This window comes from Ictalurus punctatus, chromosome 7 (genome assembly GCF_001660625.3).
Source record: "Ictalurus punctatus breed USDA103 chromosome 7, Coco_2.0, whole genome shotgun sequence".
Lineage (NCBI taxonomy): Eukaryota > Metazoa > Chordata > Actinopteri > Siluriformes > Ictaluridae > Ictalurus > Ictalurus punctatus.
In genome coordinates, this window is record NC_030422.2 from 3,538,441 (window position 1) to 3,555,507 (window position 17,067).

Genomic DNA, 17,067 nt, shown 5'->3' on the forward strand with positions numbered 1-17,067 from the left:
TCTACTGATGTGCTACACCAGTAATGTGAAGTGTGCAAGAATTGTTTGACACAATGAGTGAAAGTGGGAAAAACTGCACTATTAAGACAATTTTACCCTCTCAGTAGGGACAGGGCAGTGTAGAGTGCACACACTATCATAGTCCTGGTGGTTGGTACACGTGTACATGCCCTCAAACATGGCAGGCAGAGCAGGGCATGAGACAGGGGAACAGCCACCCGTCTGCCATCTGCCACCATCTAAACACTCCAGCTTCAGAAACCTCCTACACACACACACACACACACACACACACACACACACACACACACACACACACACACGTTACAATGATAATGGAGACTTTTCCACTGACCTGTGCAGGACTGCTTCTTTTAGCATTCTACTTGAACTTAACCCTAATCTGAATTTCTGAAGAGAAAATATTTTAGCCCTTAATTTAGCATTTAAAAGTACTTTATGGTTTTAAAGCATGTATGGAAACTAACACAATAGACTAAACATAAATCTACATATTTTCCTATTACTGTGGATCATTTGCAACATAACGTGCACACAGACAGGATTGCGTGTGGACTGTTATAATTTGCCATCTGCTTATATTCCAAACTACTCAACTCCCCAATTAAAATGCTTCCAACCCAATGAACAATGTACCCTTTACCACAATGAACATTATGGGATAGATTACAAGAGAGATTCAAATTCACACATCAAAAAAATTTGGTAGGGCTCACTAATCACCAAGTCCTGACTGTAGAACTGTTTAAAGGGTAGGAACACACAGAAGCAATAACATCAGCTATGATATACTCTCATGATGGAATGCCTTTTAGAGTAAATGTGTCAAAGGTATTAATAAACAAGAGCATTTAAAACCATTTATTAGACCTGCTGGCCATGACTTGCAGCATGAATGGGCAATTAAAAGGGCTTTAGAGGTTTTCACATATTTTAACAGCCAGTTTAATTAGTCATAAAGTCATGGCAGGTGTAAATACTGGCCTCCCCTGACCTTGTTAAATGGTGATAAGCTGCACTGTGTAATCCAATTGGTATATGATTAGCCAGTTTGTACAAAAATGATGTTACTGGAGATATACTGATAAGAGTCTTGATCATATTTAAACTAAATGGCCCACATAAATTAGGTAGAATGTCATTCAGTTTATACCATTTGCCAATCCAACAGCTTCAAAATCCAGTGAAGAATCCTTGTAGATCTGGAAAAGGTAGCACCTGCACAAACATGTGAATGTGAAAAATGCTACACAGAAGTACTCACTTCCTTGGCTTTTTGGTCAGGGTACCCGTAATGTAGTATCCGGGGTTGCATTTGTAGCGACACACGGTACCCACATCATGCCTCCTACCATCGCACTGTGGCACCAAGAGTTTAGCATTGGGTACAGCAGGTGGACCCAGACACTCAATCTTACAATATGCTTCAGGGAACGACCACAGTCCATCCTCAAGACAGGCCAATGTGTTGCTCTCACCTTTAGTAAAATTAAACATCACAACTGAATATCACATCTGGAAGCAGGGAAATTAAAAAGCTATACAGAAAACTTGGAATGTTATGCTAGAAATTCAACGTCAGACAAATGACAGATTAATTTCAGCATGAAATTGTTTACAACACTATTTTCTTCAAACATTAATAAATGCAGCGGAATCTAGTTTTGTACTTTAAATTAAAATATATTTGGGTTTTTACACCATAATGTGAACACGCAATGCAAGCACATCAGAAGGTGAGGAATATGACTTAATGAGAGATGGAAATCCAAATCTGTTTTCTCTAAAATTTAATGAAGGACAACAGAACCTCATGGTAACTTGTACCTTATGTGGGATACACGCCTGAAACATGCCTGAAGCCATATGATGCTGGTAAGGTAAAAAAACAAAAACTAATTAGAATGTATGAAAAGTTCTAAAGCAATTTTACTGGTCAATAAAAATATAATGAACCTCTTGTTTCCAAAAAAAAAAACTTTATAAGGTGTACAAAGCGGAAGCACACTATGTAGTTCTGACTGAATTCATCAGCACCAAACATGGGTGCTAATGGTCCAATTTACTTTTGCAACATATGCAAAAGCACCAGCTAGAAACCCAAAAACCATTAACCTGTTAATTTCTCAAAACAATTGACATTAATATCATAAACAGATTTCAAAACCCTAAGATAATTGGTGGCGCAAATGTTGTTTATAAACATTCAGAGCAGATTCTTTTCTGGGTTGAGGTAGTAACATCAGAAACACCACATAGTATAGTCCAGCACTTCTAAGTATACTGTCATATTGGCTTAAACTAAAGATGCACCAAAACTAAATTTCTCAGCCGATACTGATAACCGATTATTCAGAGTGATATCGGCCGATAACCGATAGTTCTGCCTTTTATACCTACTTTTAAATGAATAATAATTAATTCCACAATTCTGAAAGAAATGCAAATAAAATCTTTATTCTCTCCATTTCAACAAGTTGTTTCACAGTAACTGGTCTATTAACATTAACACATGAACTCAATTCTGAAGATTAAAGTAAGATTATTAACTTATTGAATGTTATTAATTCATATTAACATTGACTGAATTCTAAAAAACCTCCTGTTAGTCTCACATTCACTCTGCACACACACAAGCATTTCTACTTCATCACTGAATATCAAACTGGTCATATATAATATCAACTTTTTATATATTAACATTCACTGGATATGAAATATACTACCCTACAAATACATTTTTCTGTGCAATATATACTACTTTCTTGTCAACTCATCTTCATTTAAATATTTCAGCGGTGTACTGGCCCTTTGATTCAGTGCGAGTAGCACCGAAAAAAAAAAAAAAAAAAATTGACTTGACCCGAAATTCCCGCTTCACTGCTGCGGGAAAGGACCAAATGTTTAAACTCGAGATGCACCAATGTATCGGCCAATAATCGGTATTGGCCGATACATTGGTGCATCTCGAGTTTAAACATTTGGTCCTTTCAGTATACCAGCCAAAAATTAAAAACACAATCTATAAGAAAAGTAGTTTAATAAGGCTACAATCTATAAACACATATACTCAGCAAAAAAGAAACATCCCTTTTTCAGGAGACTGTATTTAAAATTTTGTAAAATCCAAATAAGCTTTACAGATCTTTATTGGAAAGGGTTTCAACAATGTTTTTCATGCTTGTTCAATGAAACATAAGCAATTATTGCACATGCCTCTGTGGAACTGTCCTTAAGACACAAACAATTTACAGGCGGTAGGCAATTAAGGTCACAGTTATAACTTCGGTCAACAAGTTAGGACACTAAAGAGACCTTTCTACTGACTCTGAAAAACACCAGCAGAAAGATGTCTAGGGTTCCTGCTCACCTGCGTGAACATGCCATAGACCTGCTGCAGGGAGGCATGAGGACTACAGATGTGTTCAGAGCAATAAACTGCAATGTCTGTAATGTACGATGCCTAAGACAGTGCTACAGGGAGACAAGAAGGACAGCTGATCGTCCTTGCAGTGGAAAATTACATGTAAACATGTGTCCCTCCAGATGTGATCAAGAACTTGAAAATGCCTTAGTGGGAGAGTGGAGGAACACCTCACAGCAAGAACTGACAAATCGGGTGCAGTTAATGAGGATGTGATGCTCTGTAGTACTTAAAGCAGCTGATGGCCACCAGATACTACTGTTAATTTTGATATTGCCCCCCCCCCCCCCCCCCCTCTTTGTTCAGGGACTCATTATTCCATTTCTGTTCATCAAATGTCTGTGAAACTTCTTCAGTTTATGTCTCAGTTCTTGAATGTTTTAATATTAATACAAATATTAAGAAATTTGCTGGAAATAAAAGCAGTTGAATGCGAGAGGACATTCATTTTTTTTTGCTGGGTATATATAGCAGTGCTCATTCTGCTAGCTATTACTGATCTAGGGTGAGCTTCCGAACATTCATAAGCTTGGAGGATACCTTTCTGTTCTGTTTCCTGAAACCCTTTCTAACTAATGAATTATGTTCAGAAATTAATGAGTAACCTGATCCATTTGAATTTATTCACTAAATTCACTTCTTTATTTCAAACTTGCAAGCAGTTCAAAACTCTAAATTGCAGAGGCTGCTAATTTCAGTATACTGATCCAAATTAAACAAAATTTATTCAGGCAATTAGTAATGCTTATTCTTATTGCCATAGCTTTTTGCACTCTTTTTAATTGCTGTTCACACTAAAACTTTACCAATAAATCTTACATGTTGATCACTCAAATAAAAAAAAAATATGGGAAGAAAGATCATGATGTCTATACATCAGCAGTGGGTCTACCAAGTGGAGCAGTTGTCCTAATGCTTTGGTGTAATCAGATATAAACCCACTCAGCCACCTCAATGCCAAGCAATGCCATGCCTGCCTTTTTGGAGGTCTCAGTCCACTCACTAAGTCCAGGCTGAACATATATTTGGTTAGGAGCAGACAGAGGGATCACAGGTATAAAGTGTTATGGTGAACTGGGATCATTGTATCCCCCCCCGCCCCCCCATTATTGTAGCTTTAGGAATACAATTGCCACAAACAGTTTTCAATTTTCTTTGTGACACAACTGCACTATTTCACCATGTAGTATTAGCACATTTATAAAAGGGATTTATTTATAATTGTACACTCCGGTGTCACCCAGATTAGGATAGGTTCCCTTTTAAGTCTGGTTCCTCATATCATCTCAAGAAGTCTTTCCTTGCAACAGTTGTCTCTGGCTTACTCATTAGGGATATATTCATAAATTTAAAATCTATATCCTGAATTTATATATTTCTGTAAAGCTGCTTTGGGACAATGTCCATTGTTTAAAGCGCTATACAAATAAAACTGAACATAATAGATAAAACATAAAGGCATAAAACAATATTAGTCATTTGTATGATTTGATAAAGTTTGATTATGAGTAAGTACTGTTACATTACCATGTGGGAGGCAAGCGCGGGCCGAGCAGTGACAGAAGGGCGAGGGAAGCGTGAAGCACAAAGCACACAGTCCGAAGCAATAGAGAGAATCCAAGACGAGATCCGGGAATCGTAAGTCATAAACGAGGCTAGAGTCCTTAAACCAAGAAAGTCCAAAGCGTAGTAGGAAGCTTGGTAACTTACTCGCATTTGGAGAAAACTGACCGTTACTTCGCGCCGCGCTGTCGTTAACAAGGTCTTAAATAAACTTGGGTGGCACAAAGGTGTTGGCACTCAGTACTCCGGCGAACTTGAGCGCGGGCGTGGCTGGCATATGTAGTCCACGCCGGCTCTGGAGTTCGCCGTGGTGTAACAGAGCCCCCCCGAAAGGGCTCACTCCGGGAGCCGAACTCCTCCGAGGCCGTCCTGTCCTCCGGGGTCCCGGTCTTTCTGGATGAGCCGCATGGAAGTTGTCGTGCAAGCTTGCGTCCAGAATATCCCGGGATGGGATCCAACACTGATCCTCTGGGCCGTAACCCTCCCAATCCACCAGATACTCAAGTCCTCCTCTCCTGCGTCTGGAGTCCACGATCTCCCGGACGGTCCTCGATCTCTAACGGGTCCGGCGGGGCTAAGGGCCCGATGTCACTGGCTTGAGGAGGGAGACGTGGAATGAGGGAGCAATGCGGCTGTGTTTGGGGAGGTCTAGGCGGTAAGTGACCTTGTTTACCCGTTTCAGGATTAAGAAAGGCCCGGCATACTTAGGTCCTAGTTTTCTGCCTGAGAGAAGTGCCTTGAGGTTCCTCGTTGAAAGCCACACCCTGTCCCCGGGCTGATAATCGGGGTGAGTCCCACGGCGCCTGTCTGCCTTTCGTTTGGCGGTGCGGGAGGCCCGTACCAGCTGTTGATGGGTGTGTTCCCAGACCTGCTCGCTGAGGCAAAACCACTTGTCCACTGCCGGGGAGTCAGTGGTGGCGTCGTTCCAGGGGAATAGTGGTGGCTGATAACCCAAGATGCACTGGAACGGGGTTAGCTGGGTGGCAGAATGTTGCAGTGAGTTCTGGGCTTACTCTGCCCATGGGAGTAAGTGACTCCAGTCCTCCGGGCTGGTGGCGCAGAAGGTTCGGAGGAACCAGAGGATCTCCTGATTGGCCCTCCCTGCCTGTCCGTTGGCTTGCGGGTGGTAGCTGGAGGTGAGGTTAACGGAGACCCCTAGCTTCTCCATGAAGCTGGCCCAGACTCGAGACGTGAACTGGGGGCCCCTGTCGCTCACGATTTCTTCTGGGATGCCAAAGTTGCGGAACACACGCTGGAACAACAGGTTGGCCATGGTGAAGGCAGAGGGAAAGGCCGGCAGTGGAATCAGGTGCAGGGACTTAGAAAATCGGTCCATGACCACTAGTATACCGTGTTGCCTTGTGATTCCGGCAGGTCTGTTAGGAAGTCCAGGGCCAGATGGGACCACGGACGTGTGGGTATGGGAAGTGGTACCAATTTCCCGACGGGTAAGGCACGGGGCGTCATTGAGCGGGCACAGGTGGAGCAGGAGGATACGCACGATACGCTGTACCTCCCTAGGCATGTGGGGCCACCAATATTTTTCGGCTAGCAGTTTATAAGTGCGTTGGGCCCCCGGGTGTCCCGTCGCTTGCGTCGTGTGAGACCAGGTGACAAGCTCCACACGGTAACGTTCTGGCACGAATTGCTTCCCTGGGGAACAGGCTGCTGGGATTTATGACCTGGGGAGGCGAGTTAGGGTTTGGTCCAGGGCCCACTCGATGGCACCCACAATGGAGGAGGGGGGTACAATGTACTTCTCCTGATCTGCCAGGCCCTCGGGAGAGTTGATACGGGACAAAGCATCAGCCTTCGTGTTCTTAGTCCCTGGCCTGTATGACAAGTTGAATTAGAACCGGGAGAAGAACAAAGACCGGCGTGCTTGGCGGGGTGTGAGCTGCTTAGTCGTCCTCAGGTACTCAAGGTTCTTGTGATCAGTGTAGATCATGAATGGGTGGTCGGCACCCTCCAACCAGTGTCTCCACTCCTCAAGGGCCAATTTGACGGCCAGGAGCTCCCGGTTCCCCACATCATAATTACTCTTGCTAAAATCTCAGTTGAACTGCCGACAAAAGTTCCAAAGCCCAGGAACCCCAGGGGCGTGGGCCAGTCCACCACCGCCCTCACCTTGCTTTGGTCCATGGCGACCCCCTCCGGACTGAAGACATACCCCAAAAACGTGATCGTGCATTGATGAAATTCGCACTTCTCGGCCTTCATGTACAGCTGGTGTTCCATCAAGCGGAACAGCACCTCTCGGACCTGCCTTATGTGTTCCTTCAGGGACATTGAGTAGATCAGTATGTCGTCAATGTACGCGACGATGCAATGCCCCAATAGATCCCTCAGGACATCGTTGATCAGATTTTGGAACACTGAGGGAGCGTTGGCGAGTCCATACGGCATGACCAAATATTCATAGTGCCCGGAAGTGGTGCTAAAGGCCGTTTTCCACTCGTCGCCCTCCCTGATGCAGATCAGATTGTATGCGCTGCGTAAGTCCAGCTTTGTGAAGAAGGATGCGGACCTCAGCTGTTCAAGGGCTGCGGGCACTAGTGGCAGGGGCTAATGGTACTTAACGGTCACCTGGTTGAGACCCCTATAGTCGTTGCATGGTCGTAGCCCCCCTCCCCTCCTCTCCACGAAGAAGAACCCAGCGGACGCGGGTGACGTGGATGGCTGAATGTACTCCTGTTGGAGTGCCGCTTGAATGTATGCGTTCATGGCCCGCTGTTCTGCTTGGGGGAACGGGTACACTCGACCCTGTGGCGGGCTGGCTCCGGGGAGGAGGTCTATGGCACAATCATAGGCCCTGTGTGGAGGTAGGCCACTTGCTCGTTCCTTACTGAATACCTCACGGAGGTCATGATACTCTGATGGCAAGGTGACAGGGACAGGGGATAGGGGGCTCTCCACTGTGGTGGCGGCTACTGGAGCCGTGGGGCCCGTCAGACAGTGACGTAGGCAGTAAGGGGACCACCTGGTTACCTGTTTGGCCGCCCATGATATCTATGGGTCATGGCGCTCGAGCCATGGTAAGCCGAGAATGATGGGGTGATGAGTAGATACCATGACATACAGGATGATGGTTTCATAATGGAGGGCACTGGCTTGCATGGTGATTGGGGCTGTACAATGTGAGATGACCCCGCGTCCTATTGGGGACCCGTTGATGGAGTGCACCTCTCGTGGCTGGAGCAGGGCTTGGATGGAGAGGCCGAGGGTTCGCGCTGTCTGCTCATCTATGAAGTTCTCTGCTGCCCTCGAGTCGATGAGCGCTTATCACATGACTTTGTTCTTGACCAGCGCATGCCCAATCTGGGTTGCCCGCTCCCTCCATGATAGGCGAAGTAAACTGTTACATTACCAGGTGGGAGGCAAGCACGGGCCAAGCAGTGACAGAAAGGCGAGGGAAGCGTGAAGCACAAAGCACACAGTCCGAAGCAATAGAGAGAATCCAAGACGAGATCCGGGAATAGTAAGTCATAAACGAGGCTAGAGTCCTTAAACCAAGAAAGTCCGAAGCGTAGTAGGAAGCTTGGTAACTTACTAGCGTTTGGGGAAAACTGAGCATTACTTCACGCCGCGCTGTCGTTAACAAGGTCTTAAATAACCTTGGGTGGCGCACAGGTGTTGGCACTCAGTACTCCGGCGAACTTGAGCGCGGGCATGGCTGGGATATGTAGTCCACGCCGGCTCGGTGGCCGCGAGTTCGCCGTGGTGTAACAAGTACAAAGAATTTGATGCAGGCTGAAAGCTTAGATGGAGTAAAATCTGAAGTGAACTACTGCTCTACACTTGCTTTATTACTTTATTATTTTTCTATAATAGTTTTATAATTTCCTTTTGACTATTACTATTAATATTAACATTATTATGATTAATAACAACAACAACAACAACAATAATAATAATAATAATCCAAAAGTATAGACCTAATGACTTCAGTATTCAGGAAACCTGTTTTCAAAATATTATTGTTAAAAATATTCTTTTAAACGTCCTAAAATTAAGTTTTACAATAGTTAGGGTACTCCTAGGGTTAGTTACTAAGTAAGTTATAATAAAATGGGTATACAGTCTGTAAAATAAAATGGACATTGAAATAATTAAAGCAAATCTGGGCTTAAAGGGTCTAGTGTTTCTTCAAAAATCAAAGTAATCAAAATCAGTGAGTCTAGTTACTCAGTGAAACAACGATTCCAATGAACAAAAGAGATTTTAATCTCTGTGGGCGGCTGTGACTCAGGTGGTAGAGCAGGTTGTCCACTAATCATAGGGTTGGCGGTTCGATTCCCGGACACACACACAGAGTAAGGGAAATGAGTATTGAACGCGTCAACATTTTTTTCAGGAAATATATTTCCAATGAGGTTATTCACATGAAATTTTCACCAGACTTTGGTATTAACTCAAGACAGCCGCACATATACAGAAATCCAAACATTAAATTCAATAAATGAAGTTATGTGTAATAAAGAGGAATGACATGGGAAAAAAGTATTGGACAAGCTAACTGAAATTTATTTAATACTTAGTAGAGAAGCAGTATTCAGGTATGATTTTGGCCCATTCTTCTAAACATATTGTCTTTAAATCTTGTTCAATTGGATTTGAGTCAGGTGATTGACTGGGCCATTCTAACACCTTGATTTTTTTCTCTGAAACCAATTGAGAGTTTCTTTTGCTGTATGTTTGGATCGTTGTCCTGCTGGAGGGTCCACCCACGTCTCATCTTCATCATCCTGGTGGATGGCAGAAGATTCTTCTCAAGAATCTCCCAGTAAAGGGCTCCATTCATCGTTCCTTCAAGGAGTGCATTGCCTATTGTTTGCTCTGTGACAATGGTACCTGCTGCCTCCATGTGTTTCTGGAGCTCTTTCCGAGTGGTCCTTCGCTCTTGGGCTACTCTTCTGACTATTCTTCGGACTCCCTAGTAAGAAATCTTCTGAGGAGCTCCTGTGCGTGGCCGGTTGATGACGGAGTGATGTTGCTTCCACTTGAGGATAATGGCCCCAATGGTGCTTACTGGAAGATTCAGAAGTTTTGAAATACATCTGTATCCGATTCCATCAATATGTTTCACAACAATAAGGCTGCGAAGGTCTTGGGAGAGCTCTTTGCTTTTACTCATCATGAGGTGTTTTTTGTGTGACACCTTAGTCTTTTTATAGACCATCAATTTACTAATCCAGCTTATATTAATTTGCACAGATAGGGGGTATAATTACTTTCTAACTACTTACGGATTTCAGCTGGTTCCTTGCCTTACCTTGCCTTGGAAAACTGCTTTTTCTTAGCATTTTCAATACTTTTTTCCTGTGTCATTCCACTTTATTACACACAACTTTATTTATGGACTTTAATTTTGTAAATTCTTTATATTTGCAGATTTCTTGAGTTAATACCGAAGTCTGGTGAAATTTTCATGTGAATAACCTCATTGGAAATTTATTTACTGAAAAAAAAAAAAAATGTTGACACATTCAGTACTTGTTTCTCCCACTGTATGCACCCCCCCCCAAATCCCCAGCTGAATGAAAGCAGACTTCAAGCATACATAAAAATATGTAGAGGATATATAAATATGCCTAAACACAACAAGAAAGGAAAACATGAATATACTGAGGGCGTTACCTTGCAATGTGGAGGGTGAGTTGCAGGAGAAGGTGCACTGCTTGCCAAAAGTCGTACCCCAGGGGCAGGTGAAGGAGGCAAAATAGACGTGAGAGTTATCAGGTAGACCACAGTCCACTGGCTCACAGCTCACCACACGGTCCCAAACACCGTTGACACAGTTCAGCTCTACAACACTCTAAGAACCAAATGGAGACACAGACAGAGACACAGGATAATGTAGCTGATGAATGCTTTAAACTTATCATGCACCCTGATTCCTTGACCCCTGTTTATACCTATTAGACTTTTTTTTTGTCTTATTGTGTATGTACAGTGTTGGTTCAAAGTTTGTGAACACTTCAGAATTTTCTATATTTCTGCAAAATATGACCTAAAACATCATGAGATTTTCACACAAGTCCTAAAAGTAAATATAGAGAACCCAATTAAACAAATGAGACAAAATATCATACAACCTCAATTCTGAAAAAGTTGGGACAGTATGGAAAATGCAAAAAAACAAGCAAAAAGAGTCATGAAAATTCAATTCACTCTGTACTATATTGAAAACACATTATTAACAGATTATTCAATGTTTAACTAAGTTATTTTTTTAAATATACATTCATTTCAAATCTGATGACTGAAACACACTCCAAAAAAGTTGGAACAGTCGACTGTTTACCACTGTGTAACATTACCTTTTCTTTTAATAAAAAAAAAAAAAAAAAAAAAAAAAAACTAGTCGGCGGAGCTTCTGGACAGTGTTGATGTATGGCTTGTGCTTTGCACAGTAAAGCCTTAACTTGCATCTGTGGATGCAGTAGCGAATAGTGTTTACTGACAAATGTTTACCAAAGTATTCCTGAGCCCATGTCAGGATATCCATTACAGACTCATGCCAGTTTATAAAGACAGTGATGTCTGAGGGATCAGCGATCATGTGCATTCAGAAGTGGCTTTCGGCCTTTCCCTTTACGCACAGAGATTTGACCGGATTCCTTGAATCTTTTAATTATATTGTACACTGTAGCAGGTGGGCGCACGGTGGCTTAGTGGTTAGCACGTTCGCCTTCACACTGCCATGGTCGTGGGTTTGATTCCTGTGGGAATTGCATGTTCTCCCTGTGCTGCATGGGTTTCCTCTGGGTACTCCGGTTTCTTCCCCCAGTCCAAAGACATGCATGGTAGGCTGATTGGCATGACTAAAGAAGATGGATGGATGGATGGACTGTAGAAGGTGAAATGCCCAAAATCCTACCAATTTATCTCAAAGTGTTGGATTATTCGCTGATGGATCTGTTGACAGATTGGCGAGCCTTAACCCATCCTTGATCTTGAAGGACTAGGCCTTTTTGGAGGCTCCTTATATACTATGATTAGCCGATTGCCTCAGCTGTTTCACATCAGCTGCTTATTTCAACTGATCACATCGCTATTAGTCTTAAGTTGCCCCTGTCCCAACTTGGAATATGTTGCATGCATCAATTTCAAAATAAACATTTACCTTCAAAAAACTATGCAGTTGATTAGGTAAAACATGAAATACCTTAACTTTATAATTTTTTTGTTTAAATACAAGTCAAAGTGCATTTACAAATCATTCCTCTTTGTTTTTATTAGCATTTTCCTTACTGTTCCAACTTCTTCAGAATTGGGGTTGTACTTAGTCATTTATTTATTGAGGAAAATGATCCAATGTTACATGGCTGTGAGTGGCAAAAGTATGTGAACCTTTGCTTTCAGTATGTGGTGTGACCCCCTTGTGCAGCAATAACTGCAACTAAAAGTTTCCAGTAACTGTTGATCAGTCCTGCACATCGGCTTGGAGGAACTTTAGCCCGTTCCTCAGTACAGAACAGCTTCAACTCTGGGACGTTGGTGGGTTTCCTTACATGAACTGCTTGCTTCAGGTTCTTCCACAACATTTCTATTGGATTAAGGTCAGGACTTTGACTTGGCCATTCCAAAACATTAACTTTATTCTTCTTAAACCATTCTGTGGTAGAACAACTTGTGTGTAGACTCTGATAGATCCCTGTTCTTTAAATAAAAGAGGGCACTCACTCACACCTGATCGTCATCCCATTGATTAAAAACACCTGACTCTAATTTCACCTTCAGATTTACTGCTAATCCTAGAGCTTCACATACTTTTGCCACTTACAGATATGTAATATTGGATAATTTTCCTTAATAAATAAATGACAAAATATAATATTTTATCTCATTTGTTTAATTGGCTTCTCTTTGACTACTTTTAGGACTTGCGTGAAAATCAGATGATGTTTTAGGTCATATTTATGCAGATATATAGGAAATTCTAAAGGGTTTTCATAAACTTTCAAGCACCACTGTATACCATTCTGTTTGTCTAGAGAATTACTATATGAATATCTAAGTCACTACTATTAACTACTAATGAATAATGGTAAATTAATCAGTAAGTAATAAAGTAATAGTTTGGTAGATCATTATTAATGAAGTATGCATGCACACCATCTGGTAACTCAAATATACATATATATCTTTCTCATACACATATACAGTATAATGCTGCACTTAGAGCGAGTGTATAGGAAAAACAGCCAAGAGCCTCATAGCCAGTGTGTGTGTGTATTACACACCAATTTAATCATATGCTCATATTTTTATTTACTATTAGTTAACAGTTGTTTTTTTTTAATGTCTGTTCTAACAGAAAAACATAAATATTAAACCAGAATAAGTGCCCATCGATACACACACTTTGTTAAAGAGATTTTATATAGGACTTGTTTCCTTTACACATATAAAATGTCATGCTAAATGAAAATGAAAATGAGATGGGGGAAAATGTTAAACAGTCTCTCTATATGCTGTTAGTTAACAATTAAAGCTTTATATATCTGCTCTAAATACAAATAAATTCAATAGGTAAAACCATCTATTTTGCTCACTTGCACATATAAGATGATGCACTTATAGCAGGATTTCTAGGAAAATAAAATGTCAATAGCGTGATTTGCCAGAAGGTTGTACTAAGACAGCGCTGGCCACTGACCTACTACTGGCCTACCTGAGTTAAGGAAATGGCTCATTCCTGGCCCAGGTCTCATTTAACTGACCATTATCAATTTGTAGATGTAAATAGTGACTTCTCTATGCATACTAAAGTAAGGGTTGGTGTTCCACAAGGCCCTGCTTTAGACTTTCCCTATATATGCTACCTCTGGGTACAGTCATCATAAACATGCTATTAGTCATGCCAATAACACACAGCTGTATGTTTCATCAAGGCCAGATGACAGACACCCGATTAAATTGAGTAAATAAGGGAAATAAGTTGACATTAGACACTGGATGCTGAGTAACTTCCTCCTACTTAATTCTGAAAAGATAGAAATACTTGTATTGTGACCACAGGCAGCTCATAGTAAGATTTCTGATTACCCAGTAACTCTGGATGGCCTTTCAGTTACATTATGTGTAGCAGGAAGACCTTGGTGTAATTGACTCCAATCTCTCAATTGAAGCTTATGTAGATAAAATTACTAGGGTAGCTTTTAGAAATATTCCTAAGATAATAAATATAATGTCACTACAAGATGCACAAAAAATAGTCCACTTTGTCCAGAGTGCAACAGCCACTAGAGTCCTTACCAGGACAAGAAGATATGACTGCATCACCCCATTTTATCCACACTGCAGTGGCTCTGAATAAAACTGATTTTGTTTAGTGTATTGTATTGTGTTACAGTGAGGGAAAAAAGTATTTGATCCCCTGCTGATTTTGTACGTTTGCCCACTGACAAAGAAATGATCAGTCTATAATTTTAATGGTAGTTGTATTTGAACAGTGAGAGACAGAATAACAACAAACAAATCCAGAAAAACGCATGACAAAAATTTTATAAATTAATTTGCATTTTAATGAGGGGAAAAAAGTATTTGACCCCCTCTCAATCAGAAAGATTTCTGGCTCCCAGGTGTCTTTTATACAGGTAACGAGCTGAGATTAGGAGCACACTCTTAAAGGGAGTGCTCCTAATATCAGTTTGTTACCTGTATAAAAGACACCTGTCCACAGAAGCAATCAATCAATCAGATTCCAAACTCTCCACCATGGCCAAGACCAAAGAGCTCTCCAAGGATGTCAGGGACAAGACTGTAGACCTACACAAGTCTGGAATGGGCTACAAGACCATTGCCAAGCAGCTTGGTGAGAAGGGGACAACAGTTGGTGCGATTATTCGCAAATGGAAGAAGCACAAAAGAACTGTCAATCTCCCTCGGCCTGGGGCTCCATGCAAGATCTCACCTCGTGGAGTTGCATTGATCATGAGAACAGTGAGGAATCAGACCAGAACTACACAGGAGGATCTTGTCAATGATCTCAAGGCAGCTGGGACCATAGTCACCAAGAAAACAATTGGTAACACACTACGCCGTGAAGGACTGAAATCCTGCAGCGCGCGCAAGGTCCGCTGTTCAAGAAAGCACATATACATGCCCGTCTGAAGTTTGCCAATGAACATCTGAATGATTCAGAGGACAACTGGGTGAAAGTGTTGAGGTCAGATGAGACCAAAATGGAGCTCTTTGGCATCAACTCAACTCGCCGTGTTTGGAGGAGGAGGAATGCTGCCTATGACCCCTGGAACACCATCCTCACCGTCAAACATGGAGGTGGAAACATTATGCTCTGGGGTTTTTTTTCTGCTAAGGGGACAGGACAACTTCACCGCATCAAAGGGACGATGGACGGGGCCATGTACTGTCAAATCTTGGGTGAAAACCTCCTTCCCTCAGACAGGGCATTGAAAATGGGTCGTGGATGGATATTCCAGCATGACAATGACCCAAAACACACGGCCAAGGCAACAAAGGAGTGGCTCAAGAAGAAGCACATTAAGGTCCTGGAGTGACCTAGGCAGTCTCCAGACCTAAATCCCATAGAAAATCTGTGGAGAGAGCTGACGGTTCGAGTTGCCAAACGTCAGCCTCGAAACCTTAATGATTTGGAGAAGATCTGCAAAGAGGAGTGGGACAAAATCCCTCCTGAGATGTGTGCAAACCTGGTGGCCAACTACAAGAAACGTCTGACCTCTGTGATTGCCAACAAGGGTTTTTAAACCAAGTACTAAGTCATGTTTTGCAGAGGGGTCAAATACTTATTTCCCTCATTAAAATGCAAATCAATTTATAACATTTTTGACGTGCGTTTTTCTGGATTTTTTTGTTGTTATTCTGTCTCTCACTGTTCAAATACAACTACCATTAAAATTATAGAATGATCATTTCTTTGTCAGTGGGCAAACGTACAAAATCAGCAGGGGATCAAATACTTTTTTCCCTCACTGTATATTGTATTAATTATGTAATACTACTAATTCCCCCCCAAAAAGTCTCACACCATAGTACCTGTACCTGCAGTACAAAAGATGCAGGCTCTTTGTTGGTACCTAATACTGAAGACTACAGCAGGGAACTGAGTTTTGTCTTACAAAGCCCCACAGTTAAGGAACAGCCTTCCAATTAGTGTTTGGGACTCAGAGTTTTTTTTATCTTTAAGTCTAGACTGAAAATCTACATATTTGTTTTCAAGCCTTTTCGTAATAGTTATTCAATAGAAATAGGTTTTGAGTAAAGTTAAAGGTAGCAGCACAGACCTGGAGGTTTAATGGGTATAGAGGATTCTGGTAAGCTGTGATGTTTGGATGCTATTGTCCCCCACTCTGTTCACTCAGATTTGATAACAGTGTATTGGTGGTGCACTTTATGTCCCAAGGAGCCCTCAGCCCTCATGCCTGTGTTCATTTCTTGCTCTCCCTTTTAGCTATGCTATGTTGTCATAACTAGTCCCTGCTTGCACACAATGAACATCCTCTTAAACCACTATAGGACAACAACATAACTAATAATATGTGCTCTCTCTCTCTCTCTCTCTCTCTCTCTCTCTCTCTCTCTCTCTCATATTTTTTTTGCCCAATGAGATGCTGGTGATCCTGCCTCCTTCTTTCCTCCAGACCTGCCTGGCCCATCCTGATACTGTACTTCTGCTTGGAGCCTCCTTCACCTGACAATCACTTGCTGTTGCTGAGGATGGCTCCACATGGCTAGCCTAAAGTTTGCAATAAGATTCCTTTGGATGGTACCACCTAGAAGAGGATGAGTTCCCTTTTCTCTCTAGATCCTCTCCAGGTTTCTTCCTCAGGTCATCTCAGGGAAATTTTCCTTGCCACCATTGCATCTGGATTGCTCATTAGGGATCTAAATCTAAATCCATATCCGGATTTCTATAAAGCTGCTTTGTCCATTGTCAAAAGCATTATATAAATAAAACTAAATTGAATTCAATCGAAAGTGAGCATACTGAACTCTACTGACAATTGGGAAATACTGAAAATTACCACAGAGCACATGGTTTGCTATGAAGTATCATTCAATCTGTAAAATGT

The 17,067-nt window shown here is 41.9% G+C and overlaps 1 protein-coding gene across 1 annotated transcript in view; it reads right to left on the reverse strand.

The window, feature by feature from the left end:
* Positions 1 to 17,067, reverse strand: part of pappa2 (pappalysin 2) — a 97,176-nt gene that overhangs the window by 14,526 nt on the left and 65,583 nt on the right. Inside the window, exons 16-18 of the mRNA XM_047156612.2 lie at positions 10,646 to 10,823; positions 1,286 to 1,499; positions 97 to 265 (exon numbers count right to left, since the gene is read on the reverse strand). Of these exons, the coding sequence (XP_047012568.2) occupies positions 97 to 265; positions 1,286 to 1,499; positions 10,646 to 10,823 (561 nt within the window). The remainder of the gene's footprint in view (positions 1 to 96; positions 266 to 1,285; positions 1,500 to 10,645; positions 10,824 to 17,067) is intronic.